This window comes from Triticum aestivum, chromosome 1A, assembly GCF_018294505.1.
Source record: "Triticum aestivum cultivar Chinese Spring chromosome 1A, IWGSC CS RefSeq v2.1, whole genome shotgun sequence".
Classification (NCBI taxonomy): Eukaryota; Viridiplantae; Streptophyta; class Magnoliopsida; order Poales; family Poaceae; genus Triticum; species Triticum aestivum.
This window is the reverse complement of record NC_057794.1, coordinates 571,854,350-571,871,021: the sequence shown is the minus strand read 5'-3', so window position 1 is coordinate 571,871,021 and position 16,672 is coordinate 571,854,350. Positions and strand designations below refer to the sequence as shown.

Here is a 16,672-nt window from a genome sequence, read left to right as displayed (position 1 = left end):
ACATGTTTCACGATGATCTCATCGGATGAACCACGATGTCGAGGATTCAATCAATCCCGTATTCAATTCCCTTTGTCAATCGGTACGTTACTTGCCCGAGATTCGATCGTCGGAATCCCAATACCTCGTTCAATCTCGTTACCGGCAAGTCACTTTACTCGTACCGTAATGCATGATCTCGTGACCAAACACTTGGTCACATTGAGCTCATTATGATGATGCATTACCGAGTGGGCCCAGATATACCTCTCCGTCATACGGAGTGACAAATTCCAGTCTCGATCCGTGTCAACCCAACAGATACTTTCGGGGATACCTGTAGTATACCTTTATAGTCACCAAGTTACGTTGTGACGTTTGGTACACCCAAAGCACTCCTACGGCATCCGAGAGTTACACGATCTCATGGTCTAAGGAAATGATACTTGACATTGGAAAAGCTCTAGCAAACGAACTATACGATCTTGTGCTATGCTTAGGATTGGGTCTTGTCCATCATATCATTCTCCTAATGATGTGATCCCGTTATCAATGACATCCAATGTCCATAGTCAGGAAACCATGACTATCTGTTGACCAACTAGCTAGTTAACTAGAGGCTCACTAGGGACATGTTATGGTCTATGTATTCACACATGTATTATGATTTCCGGATAACACAATTATAACATGAATAATAGACAATTATCATGAACAAGGAAATATAATAATAATCATTTTATTATTGCCTCTAGGGCATATTTCCAACAGTCTCCCACTTGCACTAGAGTCAATAATATAGTTACATTGTGATGAATCGAACACCCATAGAGTTCTGGTGTTGATCATGTTTTGCTCACGGAAGAGATTTAGTCAACAGATCTGCGACATTCAGATCCGTATGTACTTTGCAAATATCTATGTCTCCATCTTGAACATTTTTACTAATGGAGTTGAAGCGACGCTTGATGTGCCTGGTCTTCTTGTGAAACCTGGGCTCCTTGGCAAGGGCAATAGCTCCAGTGTTGTCACAGAAGAGAGTGATCGGCCTCGACGCATTGGGTATGACTCCTAGGTCGGTGATGAACTCCTTCATCCAGATTGCTTCATGCGCTGCCTCCGAGGCTGCCATGTACTCAGCTTTACATGTAGATCCCGCCACGACGCTTTGCTTGCAACTGCACCAGCTTACTGCCCCACCATTCAAAATATACACGTATCCGGTTTGTGACTTAGAGTCATCCAGATCTGTGTCGAAGCTAGCGTCGACGTAACCCTTTATGACGAGCTCCTCGTCACCTCCATATAGGAGAAACATATCCTTAGTCCTTTTCAGGTACTTCAGGATGTTCTTGACCGCTGTCCAGTGTTCCATGCCGGGATTACTTTGGTAACTTCCTACCAAACTCACGACAAGGTTTACATCAGGTCTGGTACATAGCATGGCATACATGATAGACCCTATGGCTGAGGCATAGGGGACGACACTCATCTTTTCTCTATCTTCTGCCGTGGTTGGACGTTGAGCTGAGCTTAATTTCACACCTTGCAACACAGGCAAGAACCCCTTCTTGGACTGATCCATATTGAACTTCTTCAATATCTTATCAAGGTATGTGCTTTGTGAAAGACCTATGAGGCGTCTCGATCGATCTCTATAGATCTTTATGCCTAATATGTAAGCAGCTTCTCCAAGGTCCTTCATTGAAAAACACTTATTCAAGTAGGCCTTAATACTGTCCAAAAGTTCTATATTATTTCCCATCAAAAGTATGTCATCCACATATAATATAAGAAATGCTACAAAGCTCCCACTCACTTTCTTGTAAACACATGCTTCTCCATAAGTCTGCATAAACCCAAACGCTTTGATTATTTCATTAAAGCGAATGTTCCAAGTCCGAGATGCTTGCACCAGCCCATAGATGGAGCGCTGGAGCTTGCATACCTTGTTAGCATTCTTAGGATCGACAAAACCTTCCGGCTGCATCATATACAATTCTTCCTTAAGAAAGCCGTTAAGGAATGCCGTTTTGACGTCCATTTGCCATATCTCATAATCATAGTATGCGATAATTGCTAACATGATTCGAACGGACTTCAGCTTCGCTACGGGTGAGAAGATGTCATCGTAGTCAACCCCTTGAACTTGTCGATAACCCTTAGCGACAAGTCAAGCCTTATAGATGGTAACATTACCATCCGCGTCCGTCTTCTTCTTAAAGATCCATTTATTCTCTATCGCTCGCTGATCATCGGGCAAGTCTGTCAAAGTCCATACTTTGTTTTCATACATGGATCCTCTCTCGAATTGCATGGCTTCAAGCCATTTGTTGGAATCTGAGCCCGCCATTGCTTCTTCATAGCTCGAAGGTTCACCGTTGTCTAACAACATGATTTCCAGGACAGGGTTGCCATACCATTCTGGTGTGGAATGTGTCCTTGTGGACCTTCGAAGTTCAGTAGCAACTTGATCCGAAGTACCTTGATCATCATCATTAACTTCCTCTCTAGTCGGTGCAGGCACCACATGAACATCTTCCTGAGCTGCGCTACTTTCCGGTTCAAGAGGCAGTACTTCATCGAGTTCTACTTTCCTCCCACTTACTTCTCTCGAGAGAAACTCTTTCTCCAGAAAGGACCCGTTCTTGGCAACAAAGATCTTGCCTTCGGATCTGAGGTAGAAGGTATACCCAATGGTTTCCTTAGGGTATCCTATGAAGACGCATTTTTTCGACTTGGGTTCGAGCTTTTCAGGTTGAAGTTTCTTGACATAAGCATCGCATCCCCAAATTTTTAGAAACGACAGCTTAGGTTTCTTCCCAAACCATAATTCATACGGTGTCGTCTCAACGGATTTAGACGGTGCCCTATTTAAAGTGAATGTAGCTGTCTCTAGAGCGTATCCCCAAAATGATAGCGGTAAATCAATGAGTGACATCATAGATCGCACCATATCCAATAGAGTGCGGATTTTCGTTCTGAACATTTTGATATATTATACTTTTTTTCCGACATCGTATGCAAAAGTTACAGCCGTTTTACATTTTCCCTACATTTTTTGCAAAACATGTCCAAATTTAAGTTTTTAAATTTTCCTAACTAGTAGATGTAGTAATATAACTATCTCTCGAAGGATTTTATTTTTTGAAGTTTTTATCATTTTCTTTTGATTTTTTCAAAACAAAAAAGGCGATCCAGGGGGGGTAGAGTTTGAAAACGGGACCTTTAGTCCCGATTTGAGACATAAACCGGGACTAAAGGGCATCGCACCCTTTAGTCCCGATTTGTGTCTTAAACCGGGACTAAAGGTCTAATCTTTAGTCCCGGTTTGAGACACAAACCGATACTAAAGGGCATCACACTCTTTAGTCTCGGTTCGTGTCTCAAACCGGGACTAAAGGGCTCAGGTGAACCAGGACTAATGCCTTAGCCGCACGAACTGGGACCAATGCTCACATTAGTCCCGGTTCATGGACTAATGTGAATATTGCCCTGTGACCAAAGCCCTATTTTCTACTAGTGATAACTAGTGGACGAATACATGGGGTCTAGCTGACGATTCCCGAAAACATGCTAAAGAAAGCCGTGAATATGTCTTATTCGTAATCCATATGAATGGTCAATGGGCATCAGGTTCGAGCCCTTCTCTCCCACCCCTTTGAAGGTAAGACATGCCAATGTCTTATTCGTAATCCATCAATGGTCAATGAGGAAACTCTGGGTACTTTTTTTCTTTGAGAAACACCTATAACTTTATCCATACTCATAACAATTACATGTGGACTGATTTGAAACTAAGATAAAAAAAACAAAGTAACTCCTATAACTAGGAATTTACAATGAATTTCCTTGAAAACTCCTTCGCGGCATCAATCTCTACTTCAAGAAGTACTTCAAAGACTTCGATGAAGAGACTGCAATTGAACTGGAGAAATGACGTTGTCACTTTCTCACCCGCACGCGTTACCAGTAATGGTTTTTGAACTCGGGGGTTACTGTATTTGACTAGGAGAATTGGGCTAAAGTTGCTAGACAGGCTAGCCCAAAGAAGCTTCGCACAGCCCGACATTTTGATGGGCCACTAAGGCCCACACACTACACAGCCAACCGCTTCCCTCCCCAGTCCCCATTCCACGGTCCACGCCGCCGTCCACCACCACCGAGCGCAATGGCTCAGACCAGGTCGGCGGCGACGCCCCGCCCCTCCGCCTCCGGCACCTCCACCGCTACCGCCAGGATCTCCTTCCGCTCCCGCAAGATCGTCAAGACGCCACCAGGCAAAGCCAAACCCCTCGCCGTAGCCACTGTGCCGCCACCGGCGCCGCCCACTCCGGTGCTGCCCGCGCTGTCCGCCCCGGGCGAGCTCGCGGCGGCGCTGCGCCACCTCGCGGCCGCCGACCCGCTCCTCTCCGAGGTCATCGCCTCCACCGACGCGCCCGCCTTCACATCCTCCCCCTCCCTCCCCGCCTTCCACTCCCTCGCGCGCTCCATCCTCTACCAGCAGCTCGCCACCTCCGCCGCCGCCGCCATCTACGCCCGCTTCCTCGCGCTCCTCCCCTCCGCCGCCGACGGCGCGGTGAGCCCCGCCGCCGTGCTCGCCCTCGCCGCCGCCGACCTCCGCGCCATCGGCGTCTCCGGCCGCAAGGCCGCCTACCTCCACGACCTGGCCGCCAGGTTCGAGGCCGGGGACCTCTCCGAGTCCTCCGTCGCCGCCATGGGCGAGGACGCGCTCCTCGCCCAGCTCACCAGGGTGAAGGGCATCGGCGAGTGGACTGTCCACATGTTCATGATCTTCTCGCTGCACCGCCCCGATGTGCTGCCGTCCGGCGACCTTGGCGTGCGCAAGGGCGTGCAGGAGCTGTACAAGCTCAAGGCGCTGCCCAAGCCGGAGGAGATGGCCGCATTGTGCGAGCGCTGGCGCCCGTACCGGTCGGTCGGCGCCTGGTACATGTGGCGTCTCCTCGAGAGCAAGGGCGCCGCGGTGAAGAAGGCGAAGAAGGGCAATGCGAGCTCCTAGCTAGGTATGTGTCATCTGTGGGTGATGCTAGTATGTATTTGTTGTACTCAAGCTGTCAACTTTAGTAGATGGCAATGTGGCAGATGGTGCCTGGATTAATGAAGCATCATCGTGTGACATTGTGACTTGTGTGTCTTGCCTTGTTATCTTGATGGTTGTATCTTGGTGTACTTGTCCTGCCTTGTTATCAATAAAATTTAGTTTCATCCTGTTCTGATACTTGTAGAGAAGAGGGGAATTTTTATGGCTGGAAATGATATGGAATTGCCGTATGTCCATGTCTGTGCACTGTAATCTTGTATCATTGTTCAGCCTTGACTTGATATATATACAGCCTGTTGACACTTCCAATTTCTGGAATGATACTCGTTAAACTTCTTTTTTGACAGAATCATGATCGTATCTTAGCCAATCTGCAGGACTGTTCTTGATTCTACCGTAATACCGCCCTAGATTCTACGATGCTTAACAGCGAATATTGGTGGGCTCAGATGTCGATTATTCTGGCATTAGGTTCTTCCTGTGGTTCTTGAACAAAGTTTAGTGACCTCTCTTTTAGGAAGGTAGTGGTGACAAGGATTCTGTGTGCTTTTTGGACCTGTGGAGTCCAAATTGAACATGGTGGCCAGCTAAACCAGATCTTGGGGGGCGACAAAATGCTACAGGTACGACTTCTTACAAATACCACAAATACATGAGTTTACATGATGGTTTAGTTGACGACTTGGTTTGAGGGGATAATGAACAACATGCAGTTCATGAATCTAGATGATAATCTACAGCAACATAGAGACTTAACCTTGGACATAACCTAATAATACTTTGTACACACAATATACAACTCCTTTTCTTCCTGCTATTCTAATCAATGCTGAATTGCCTTGCACACCCCTATAACATCAGTCCATTCTTAAGAGATCTAGTTTGTACAACTTTGTTCACTGTCCACTGGAGTTTACACTGCTTCATCCTGAAAATATGAAGACACCTGCGCTGTAAGCTTATCTGAACTCTGAACACAAATGCAGATACTCAAATAGTGTGGAGGCTTGTTCTTTCTTTCTTCTTTTTTGTTCTATGTAGTCATGAGGATAGGTGAATGTGTGTGTAGATAGTGTGGAGTTGCACAAAATGTAGCAAAAATCTGTAGTAAGATAGTCCTGTATCTAAGGCGTACTTATGTTGATCTCACTGCAAACTGAAAGCACATGGAGATAAAGACTGCAAGATCCATCCAAGTTTTTGTTTTAGAAGTAGGGAGATTTTTCTGATAGTGTAGCTAGGATTAAACCACCGATGGATTGGACCACAATCCTTTGGCTAAGTGCCAAAGGATGGCTGCAATTAAGAAGTTTGGCTCATAGAGTTCATGGTGCCAGTCATCATGTATGCATGGTGGTAAACCTCTAAAGAAAAATGAAAATACATGAATACCCCTGCATGCTGTGCCTTGAGTTAAAACATCTATGGTAACGACACGGTCCCACCAAGTAGACAAATAAAGCAGTAATTGGTATGCTTACGCTCAACTGAAACTTGCTACTAGAAGCAGAGCATCTAATGTCTGTGCAGTTTTTGGTTGAGAATTATACCTTTTAGGTCCAGAAGCCCTGGGTCTTGTACTTGGGGAAGGGGATGCGTCCGTGCTCGATGTTCTTGACGTCGTCAACGAGGAACTGGAAGTGGCGGCGCACCTCCTCGGCGGACTTGGTGCCCCCCATGGCGCTGGCCACCTTCTCCCAGAGGTTGGGGGCTCCCACGCCGTAGTAGGCGAGTGCCTCCTCAAACATCTTGTTCTCCTTCTTGCTCCACTCTGAGTTCGAGCTCGGTGAGGACATCCTTGGAGCAGGTAAAGCTTCCCTTGTGGGATTCTACTGAGCTAATGCTTTCTGTATCTAGTATGTTGGCTCCTGGAAGTCCTTTGCTCTTGGAGAAGCTCTGGTGGTTTTGTTGTTGTCTCTACTGCGAGGCTGCTATTTATAGGCCCTGGGGGTGTTTCATGTCTCTCTCTGTGGGTTTAAACTTAGAAGGTGGCTTGGGAGATGTCAACAAGGTTCCCGCAGGTTTTTTGAGTTAAAGACATAGAAAGCCCGTGTTGTGCGTGATGAAAAATTTAAGTGGCATCACTTCACTGACAGCCTCCTTAAGTAATTAAGCTTTTTTGGCCCAGATGCACATGAGGGCATTCCCGACGCATGACGTCTGGATTTGTATCCAACATTATACACATCATCTGGGTATTATAGCTATAGAAACTGGATGTGTGCGCCCTCTCAGGCCATTGCTTCCAGCTAAGTAAAAACTGCCAGCTAGATGGCCTTTGCTCCAAGTAGAGACCTGTGAAGCCTTTGGTGCTTGCTCACATGTCTCTCACTATGTTTGCCGTGTTCAACTTTTAACTTCTCCACCAAGTTTGAAAAAAAACTTTTTAACTTCTCCACCATGGCATCGCCGCATGGGTATGATTGCAGCTTTGTTGTCAGCAATTTTTGGCGTCGAATTTTTTGTTCCGTAACTAAATCCCTCATGGAAATCATGCGTCAATTGATATATTTCCTTTTTGGTATTCAGTTTTGAAATATCTGACCATGTGTGCTTGCTACCTGGTTCCAAATTTAACATTTTGACACAGATTGCAAGCTGCTGTAGCAATTAGGCAGCGTGGATCGATGCATGCCACCTGCGTGCTCTGCTCACCAACGGAAGCATCCATCTCTGGATGCATGGCGATGCCTCCCTCGGCCGTGTGTGATGCTAACATGGATCGGCAGAGTGCTCATCGTAAGGCATGCGTCTCAGCCAATAGGCTGCAAGGCGCCCGCGGGAGCAGGGGATACGTGGTATTGATGGACAGGTGCGCATACCCAAAAACCTCTGATCTCGATGCTCATTTCCAGCATTTTCCTGAAACCCCTCTAATCCAATGCTACATACCAAGTGTGCACCCTCAGATGCTATCCGAGTCAATTACAAATTCATCTAAAAAAGTAGTACTATATATATCTCCGCTGACTGCGGTTTTGGGTCTCCTCTCTAAAGATTGTAATATTTCCTCTAATAGATGAAACTCATGTTCAATTGTAAAAAAAAGACTTTCAAAGCATGAAGCATGCCTCTGCATCTTTCATTCCATCGCCATCGATGATAGAGAAGTCCGGGGGGTTGCCCTCGTTCAAAAACGAATTTTGCTTGTCCATGCATTAGTGTAGGGAGCACCATGATTGATTCATCCATTTGGGAGAGAAAGAGATGCAGGGATGTGGGCTAAGAACCTCCATTCTTTACATGTCGTGTGATCTCCGCCACCCGGTCGACAAACAGATCCCAAAGAGACGATGAACACCCCTGGCGGGCTCCGGGGACCGAAGGAATATATCTATCATCTTTTCCATTTCCAGTGGCGTTGGAAAGGGAATTGACAGAATGCCATGCAGCTGCTCCTTGCTTGCTGCATGCTCATGGAGTCCTGGGGTTTGCATCGGATGCACTGAACAGGGGGCGGCGGGCGCAACTTGCTTTTGATTCTTGGGGCGTGTGGACCGGTCCATCCATCCACCGGAGATCTATCCCCCGGAATCATATCTGCGTAAAACCCATAGCAAAGATGCTGGATTCCCCATCATATTTCGAACAATCGGAGCAAAGCTTTTGAGGAAGATGCTAGCTCATGTAAACTAGACTCATTGCATGTATTTCTGCGAGCATTTTCCTTTAAATTTCTATTCTCATCGGGACAAATTTTGTCAGTTCAGTATTGTAACACGTTCATGCATGGGTTAACTTCCAAATATGGAATCACAGTAGGTATGCATATATACATAGACGACATATTCCTATAATTTTCAACATGATGGTATCTGATATAACCGGTGTTACATTTCAAGTATTGCTGTAATATCTGATTAATAAATCATCAAGCAACCAATGGAGCCAACACCTTTGTTTGGAATGCAAGTGTTGCTTACTGGCGGGCTAGGCTAGTTTGACCACAGTGTTGTCTCTCTCGAATGAAAAGGCAGATAGGTAGATAAAAGGAGAGGGCGATCTCACTTTGTGCAAAATACGTTATCTTGCACACAAGAAGTAACTTTCTATCTACATGTATGTGTTTTTATTCTTGGAGAAAATTCATTCATGTGATGTTGAGGCTTGGGAATAGCCAGCCTGAATTTATACGAACGGTCAACTTGCCTCTGTCCATAACTTGATCCTTGTCTAGTACTACAAGCATCATCTTTTTCACAAAGTATATTAAGCTAAGGTAAGCAGAGTAAAGTGGGAATGCTTTTGGGCTCTGTTTGAACCATCATTAGTCGGTACTCCCTCTGTAAACAAATATAAGACGTTTTAGGTCACTACTTTAGTGATCTTAAACGTCTTGTATTTGTTTACAGAGGGAGTATATGGTATCTTGTTTGCCAGCTGCTTGAATGACTGATCCCTATCTGTCGTTGCCAAGTAGCCTGGATTGGATTCCACACTGTGGCCATCACTGCATCGTCGGCTAGCCAGATTCCAAATCTTTGAGCCTAAAGCTCTAGGATCCGGATTCTCTTCCCCGGTCAAGTTGCTGGAGGAGATTGGGAATCGGAATCCAGTCCAGGGCGATCTATCTCTTTGGCTGGCGTTTTAATGCTGGGGATTCAAAGTGAGCATTCTTTTTCCCTGAAAAGGAAGTAGTGACCTCCCGGCTTTCTCCTCTTCACATGGTACATGTGGTGCCTCCTAGGGAGCAAGGGCACCGCGGCGAAGAAGGTGAAGAATGGCAATGCGAGCTCATAGCTAGGTACGTGTCATTTATGTGTGATGGTGATGCTTGTATGTATTTGTTGTACTCAAGCTGTTAAATTTAGATGTCAATGTGGCAGATGCTACCTGGATTAGTGAAGTGTCATTTTGTGACATTGTGACTTGTGTGTCTATGTGCACATTATGGTTGCTAACAAGGTTGTGTCTTGTTGTACTTGTCCTGTCTTGTAATCAATAAAATTTAGTTTCATCCTGTTCTGATACTTTTAGAGAAAGGGAAATTTTTGTGGTTGGAAACATGGAATCGCCATATGTCCATGTCCGTGCACTGTAATCTTCTATCATTGTTCAGCCTTGACTTGATATACACAGCCTATTGAATTTGATTATACTCTACTTCCAATTTCTGGAATGATACTCTTTATTCTTTTCTGATGGAATCATGATCGTATCTTAGCCAATCTGCACGACTGTTCTTGATTCTACCGTGATACCACCCTCGATTCAATGATGCTTAACAGAGAATTATTGGTGGGCTCAGATGTAGATTATTCTGGCATTAGGTTCTTCTGGTTCTTGAACAAAGTTTAGTGACTTCTCTTTTGGGAAGGTAGTGGTGACATGGATTCTGTGTGCTTTCTGAACCTTTGTAGTCCAAACTGAACATGGTGGCCAGCTAAACCAGATTTTGGAGGCGACAAAATGCCACAGATACAACTTTTTACAAATAACACTAATACATGAGTTTACATGACAGCTTGCTTGACGACTTTATTTGAAGGGATAATGAACAACACACGGATCATGAATGTAGACGAGAATCTACAACAACATATAGACAGACTTGACCTTGGACATGACCTAACAATACTTTGTACACACAATAGACAATACTCATTTCCTTCCTGTTATTCTAACAAAATGCTGGTTTCCCTTGCTTCCTCCTAGAACAATAGTCCATTCTCACTTCTTAGAGATCTAGTTTGTACACCTTTGTTCACTGCCCACTGGAGCTTACACTGCTTCATCCTGAAAAGTTGAGAAAACACTTGCACTGTAAGCTTATCTGCTCTGAACACAAATACAGATACTCAAATATAAGAGGCTTGTTCTTTCCTGTTTATTCTATTTAGGCATGAGGTTGGGTCTTTCAGAATGGAATGGGTGTATAGACACTGTGGAGCTGCACTTTGAATGGATCTTGCAGTCTTTCTCCCCTTGTACTTTCAGCTTGCAAGGCTATTTCTGTTATAGATTTCTGCTAGATCTTGTGCAAAAATCTATAATAGAAATAGCCTTGCAAGCTGAAAGTACAAGGGGAGAAAGACTGCAAGATCCATTCAAGTTTTTGTCTTGGAAGCAAGGAAATTGTCTTATCTTCTATCTTCTATATCTAAATAGCTAGCCCCACTAACATATTTCTCTCAACATGCAAGCATGCCACCTCATCATTCAACATGCATAGGAAAGGCCCACCTCAACATGCAACTATGCATATTAAAAATCCACTTCAACATGCAAACATGCATGCATGTAAAATTTCATTCTATTATGGTATTAAATTTAATTCTTATATAATTTTAAAAACTATTATTTCAAATATTCATGTTCCATATAACCAAAATCTTGCAGATATTCTGGCAACTACGTGCGGGGCATCATCTAGTTGTTCTAAGATTAAACCACCAATAAATTGGGCCAGGGTGGCTTTAATTAAGCAGTTTTGGCTCATAGCTGGACAGTTAGTTCATGGTGCCAGTTGTCATGCATGCTTGGTGGTAAGTAACTTCTAAAGAAAAAGAAAAAATACTTTAATACAGTAGTAACTGCTATGCTTATGATGCCACAAAAAAACTGCTATGCTTATGCTCCAACTGAAAACTTGTTAGAAGCAATGCATCCTATCTCTGTTGAGAATTATACCTTTCAGGTCCAGAATCCTTGGGTCTTGTACTTGGGGAAGGGGATGCGGCCGTACTCGATGTTGTTGACGTCATCGATGAGGATCTGGAAGTGGCGGCGCACCTCCTCGGCGGACTTGGTGCCCCCCATGGCGCTGGCTACCTTCTCCCAGAGGTTGGGGGCGCCCTCGCCGTAGTAGGCCAGTGCCTCTTCAAACATCTTGTTCTCCTTCTTGCTCCACTCCGAGTCAGAGCTCGGCGAGGTGCTCCGAGACGATGACCCAGAAGACATCCTTTGGTGGAGGTAAAGCTTCCCCGGTGAGATTCTACTGAGCTAATTGCTAGCTTCTTGTATCTGATGTCTTGGAGAAGCTCTGGTGGTTTGGTTTGGTGTCTCTCTTTGCTGCTGGGGCTGCTATTTATAGGCGCTGGGCGTGTGTCATGTCTCTCTCTGTGGGTTAAAAGGTGGCTGTGGAGAGGACAACAAGGTTCTCGCAGGTCTTTCGAGCTCGGGATCAGACATGGGAAGGAAGCTTGTGGTGTGTGTGATGAAAATTTTAAGTGACAGCCTGTTTGAGTAATTAAGCCTTTTGGGTCCGTCCAGATGCGCATCAGGGCAGGCATTCATCTAGTCTCGATATTTTATAGCTGTAGAAATCAACTCTCGAATTCGTCGTATCTGAATCTGAATACGTGGTTCGGCTTTGTTTCATGCAGTTTCACGGTTCATGAAAAAACATGTTGATTGGATACTTATTTCTTCCGTGTTTTGCTAATGACGGCATGCATCTTTGTTATTTTTTTATTATTGAATTTTACGTCGCGTAACTAATTTCCTCATGAAAATCACACGTTGATCCCTATATTTTATTTTTGGTATTCACTTTTGAAATACCTGACCACACATATGCTTCTTGGTTCCAGAAACACTTTTACACACGGCACCAGCTGTGGCCATTACGCAGCATGGATGGATGGATGCTGCGTGCTCTGCTCACATCACCAACGGAAGCATGCATGTATCTCTGGACGCATGGCGATATCTCAGCTGTGTGTGTGTGCTGACATGGATCGGCAGAGAGCTCCTTTTAAGGCGTGCACATCGTCCAATAGGCTGCAAGGTGCTCACAGGAGAACAGAGCTGTCAAGGTGTATAACCCAAAAACCTGTCATCTTGATGCTCATTTCCATTAGTTTTCTGAAACCCCTCTCGAATGCTACACAAGCATGTCATGAATGCATCCTAGTAGCCTATCTGAGCTACCCACCATTTCACCTAAAGGTAGTTCTACCATGCCCCAGAAAACTGTGAATTAAAGCATGGATTGAGCATCTCTGAATCTTTATTACATTATCAGTGGTGGAGTATCTTAGGTTTTCATAACAACGATAGAGAAATCGTCTAAAGAAATATTTCTGCATTGTTCAGAGATAGTGTTTTGCTTGTCCATGCATTAGTTTAGGGAGCACCATGATTGATTCATCCATTTGAGAGAGAAAAGGTGGCAGGGATGTGGGCTAAGAGCCTCCATTCTTTACATGCCACGCCATCTCTGCCACCCGGTCGACGAACAGATTCCAAAGAGACGATGAACACCCTCTGGGTCCGGGGACCAAACGAATATATCTATCTCTATATGTGTATCTTTCCATCTCCAATGGCCTTGGAAAGGGAATTGGCAGAATGCAATCCTGCTCCTGGCTCCTTGCTCACGGAGTCCTGGGATTTGCATCGGATGCACTGGACCAGGGCGGCGGGCACAACTTGCTTTGATTCTTGCGGGCGTGTGGACTGGTCCACCATCCGTCCATCGGAGATCTCTCCCACTGGAATCATATCTGTGTCAAAGCCATGGGAAAGATGCAGGATTCCCCGTCATATTTCGCACAATCGGAGCAAAGCTTTTCAGGAAAACGCTAAGCTCATGCAAACTAGACTCATTTCATGTATTTCTGCGAGCATTTTCCTTTAGATTTCCGTTCTTATAAGGGGCAGGTTTTGTCAGTTCAGTACTGTGAGTCTGTGACACGTTCATGCACGGGTTAACTTCCAAATAATGGCATCGCAGTACGTATGCGTATATACATATATGACATATTCCTATATTATTAAACATGATCGTATTTGATATAATCATTGTTACAATTCGAGTATTGCTGTAGTATCTGATTAATAAATCATCAAGCAAGCAATGTTGGGATTTCTAGCCGTACAGATGAGCCACCACGTTTGTTTGGAACGCAATGTGTTGCTCCCTGGCGGGCGGCTAGTTTGACCACACAGTGTTGTCTCCCTCGACTGAAAAGGCAGATAGGTAGATAAAAGGTGAGGGGGCATCTCATGCTGTGCAGAATACGTTATCTTGCACACAAGAACTTTCTATCTACATGTATGTGTTTTTATTCTTGGACAAAATTCATTCATGTGATGTTGAGGCTTGGGAATAGCCAGTCTGAATTTATATGAACGGTCAACTTGCCTCTCCCCATAACTAGATCCTTGGTTAGTACTACAAACATCATCTCTTTCACAAAGTATATTACTCCCTCCGATCCATATTAATTGCCGCTGATTTAGTACAAAGTTGTACTAAATCAGCGACAATTAATATGGATCAGAGGGAGTATAAAGTAAGCAGAGCAAAGTAGGAATGCTTTTGGGCTCTGTCTGAGCCATCGTTAGTTGGTATATGGTATCTTGTTTGCCAGCTTTGAATGACTGCTCCCTATCTATCGTTGCCAAGTAGCCTGGATTGGATTCCGCCCTGTGGCCGTCACTACATCATCGGCTGGCTAGATTCCAAATCTTTAAGCCCAAGAGCTCTGGGATCTGGATTCTCTCCCTTGGTCAAGTTGCTGGAGGAGATCGGGAATTGGAATCCAGTCCAGGGCGATCTATCTCTCTGGCGGGCGTCATGATGCTGGGGATTCAAAGGAAGCTTTCTTTTCCCCTGAAAAGGAAATGGTGACCGCTTGGCTTTCTCCTCTTCACAAGGTACATGTGGTGCCTCCTGGAAGCAAGGACGCCGCGGCAAAGAAAGTGAAGGGCAATGCGAGCTCATAGCTAGGTACATGTCATCAATGTGTGATGGTGATGCTAGTATGTATTATTGTATTCAAGCTTTTATTAAATTTAGATGAGAATGTGGCAGATGCTGCTTAGATTAGTGAAGTATTTTGGGGAACCTTATGACTTGTGTGTCTATGTGCACATTATTGTTGCTAATATGCTTGTATCTTGATGTACTTGTCCTGCCTTGTTATCAACAAAATTTAATTTCATCTTGTCCTGATACTTGTAGAGAAGAGGGAAATTTCTGTTGGTGGAAACATATGGAACTCCCGTATGTCCATGTCTGTGCACATTGATCTTATATCATTGTTTCAGCCTTGACTCATATATACAGTCTGCTGAGCTTGATTATACTCTACTTAGTACTCGCAACTTGTTTTTGATGGAATCATGATTGTATCTTAGGCTCTTAACCAATCTGCAGGACTGTTCTTGATTCTACCATAATACCAACCTCTAGTCGAGGATGCTTAACAGCGAATATTGGTGGGCTCAGATGTAGATTATTCTGGCATTAGGTTCTTCCTCTGGTTCTTGAACAAAGTTTAGTGGCTTCTCTTTTAGGAAGGTAGTGGTGACAAGGATTCTGTGTGCTTTCTGAACCTGTGGAGTCCAAACTGAACATGGTGGCCAGCTAAACCAGATATTGTAGGCGACAAAATGCTACAGGTACGACTTCTTACAAAAAACATGAATACATGATTTTTTTTCATAAATACATGAATTTACATGACAGTTTACTTGACCACTAGTGTTCGAGGGGATATTGAACGACACACAGTTCATGAATGTAGACGAGAATCTACAACAACATAGACAGACTTAAACTTGGACATAACCTAATCATACTTTGTACACACAATCGCAATACCACTTTCCTTCCTGTTATTCTAACCAAATGCTGGATCGCTTTGCTTCCCCCTAGAACAACAGTCCATTCTTACTTCTTAGAGATCTAGTTTGTACAACTTTGTTCACTGTCCACTGGAGCTCTTACACTGCTTGGTCCTGGAAAGTTGATAAAGCATTTTCACTGTAAGCTTATCTGAACTGTAAACACAAATACTTAAATAGAAGAGACTTGTTCTTTCTTTCTTTTGTTTTGTTCTATGTAGGCATGAGGTTAGGAAGATGCATCCAAGCTTTTGTTTTGGATAGTAGGGAAATTGTCTAATTGTGCTAAGATTAAACACCGATAAATTTGGCCAGGGTGGCTGCAATTAAGTAGTTTGGCTCATAGAGAGTTGATGGTGCCAGTCGTCATGCATGCATGATGGGAAGTTACCTCTGAAGAAAAACAAAAGTACATAAATACCCCTGCAGGCTGTGCCTTTTGAGTTAAAAAAACATCTATTATGCTAATGACAGTCATGCGTAGAATACTTTTCCCAGGAAGTAGACAAATACAGCAGTAACTGCTATGCTTAATTATGCTCAACTGAAAACTTGTTAGAAGCAAAGCATCCTATGTCTGTTGAGAATTATACCTCTTACTACTAGGTCCAGAATCCTTGGGTCTTGTACTTGGGGAAGGGGATGCGACCGTGCTCGATGCTGTTGACGTCGTCGACGAGGAACTGGAAGTGGCGGCGCACCTCCTCGGTGGACTTGGTGCCCCCCATGGCGCTGGCCACCTTCTCGCAAAGGTTGGGGGCGCCCACACCGTAGTAGGCCAGCGCCTCCTCGAACATCTTGTTCTCCTTCTTGCTCCACTCCGAGTTCGAGCTCGGCGAGTTGCTCCAAGACGACGACCCAGAAGACATCTTCAGGTGAGATCTGATGCTCTACTCAAACTAACGCTGGCTTTCTTGTGTCTGGTGTGCTGGGGTGGGGGCTCCTGGAAGTCCTTTGCTCTTGGACACTGAACACAAATACTCAAATAGAAGCTAAGAAGCTCTGGTGGTGTGGTTTTGTTTGATGTCTTTCTGAACTCTGAACACAAATACTCAA

At 44.5% G+C, this 16,672-nt stretch overlaps 2 protein-coding genes across 2 annotated transcripts; one reads left to right on the top strand and one right to left on the bottom strand.

Moving 5' to 3' along the window:
• Positions 1 to 4,088: 4,088 nt before the first annotated feature.
• LOC123068777 (alkylbase DNA glycosidase-like protein mag2) lies at positions 4,089 to 8,814 on the top strand. Its single transcript, XM_044491433.1, has 2 exons — positions 4,089 to 6,848; positions 7,632 to 8,814. The coding sequence occupies exon 1, from the start codon at positions 4,151 to 4,153 to the stop codon at positions 4,997 to 4,999; it is 849 nt and encodes a 282-aa protein (XP_044347368.1). The 5' UTR covers positions 4,089 to 4,150; the 3' UTR covers positions 5,000 to 6,848; positions 7,632 to 8,814.
• Positions 8,815 to 16,097: 7,283 nt separating this feature from the next.
• On the bottom strand, positions 16,098 to 16,672 carry LOC123181796 (protein RADIALIS-like 3). The gene has a single exon (XM_044594146.1). The coding sequence runs from the start codon at positions 16,483 to 16,485 to the stop codon at positions 16,219 to 16,221; it is 267 nt and encodes an 88-aa protein (XP_044450081.1). The 5' UTR covers positions 16,486 to 16,672; the 3' UTR covers positions 16,098 to 16,218.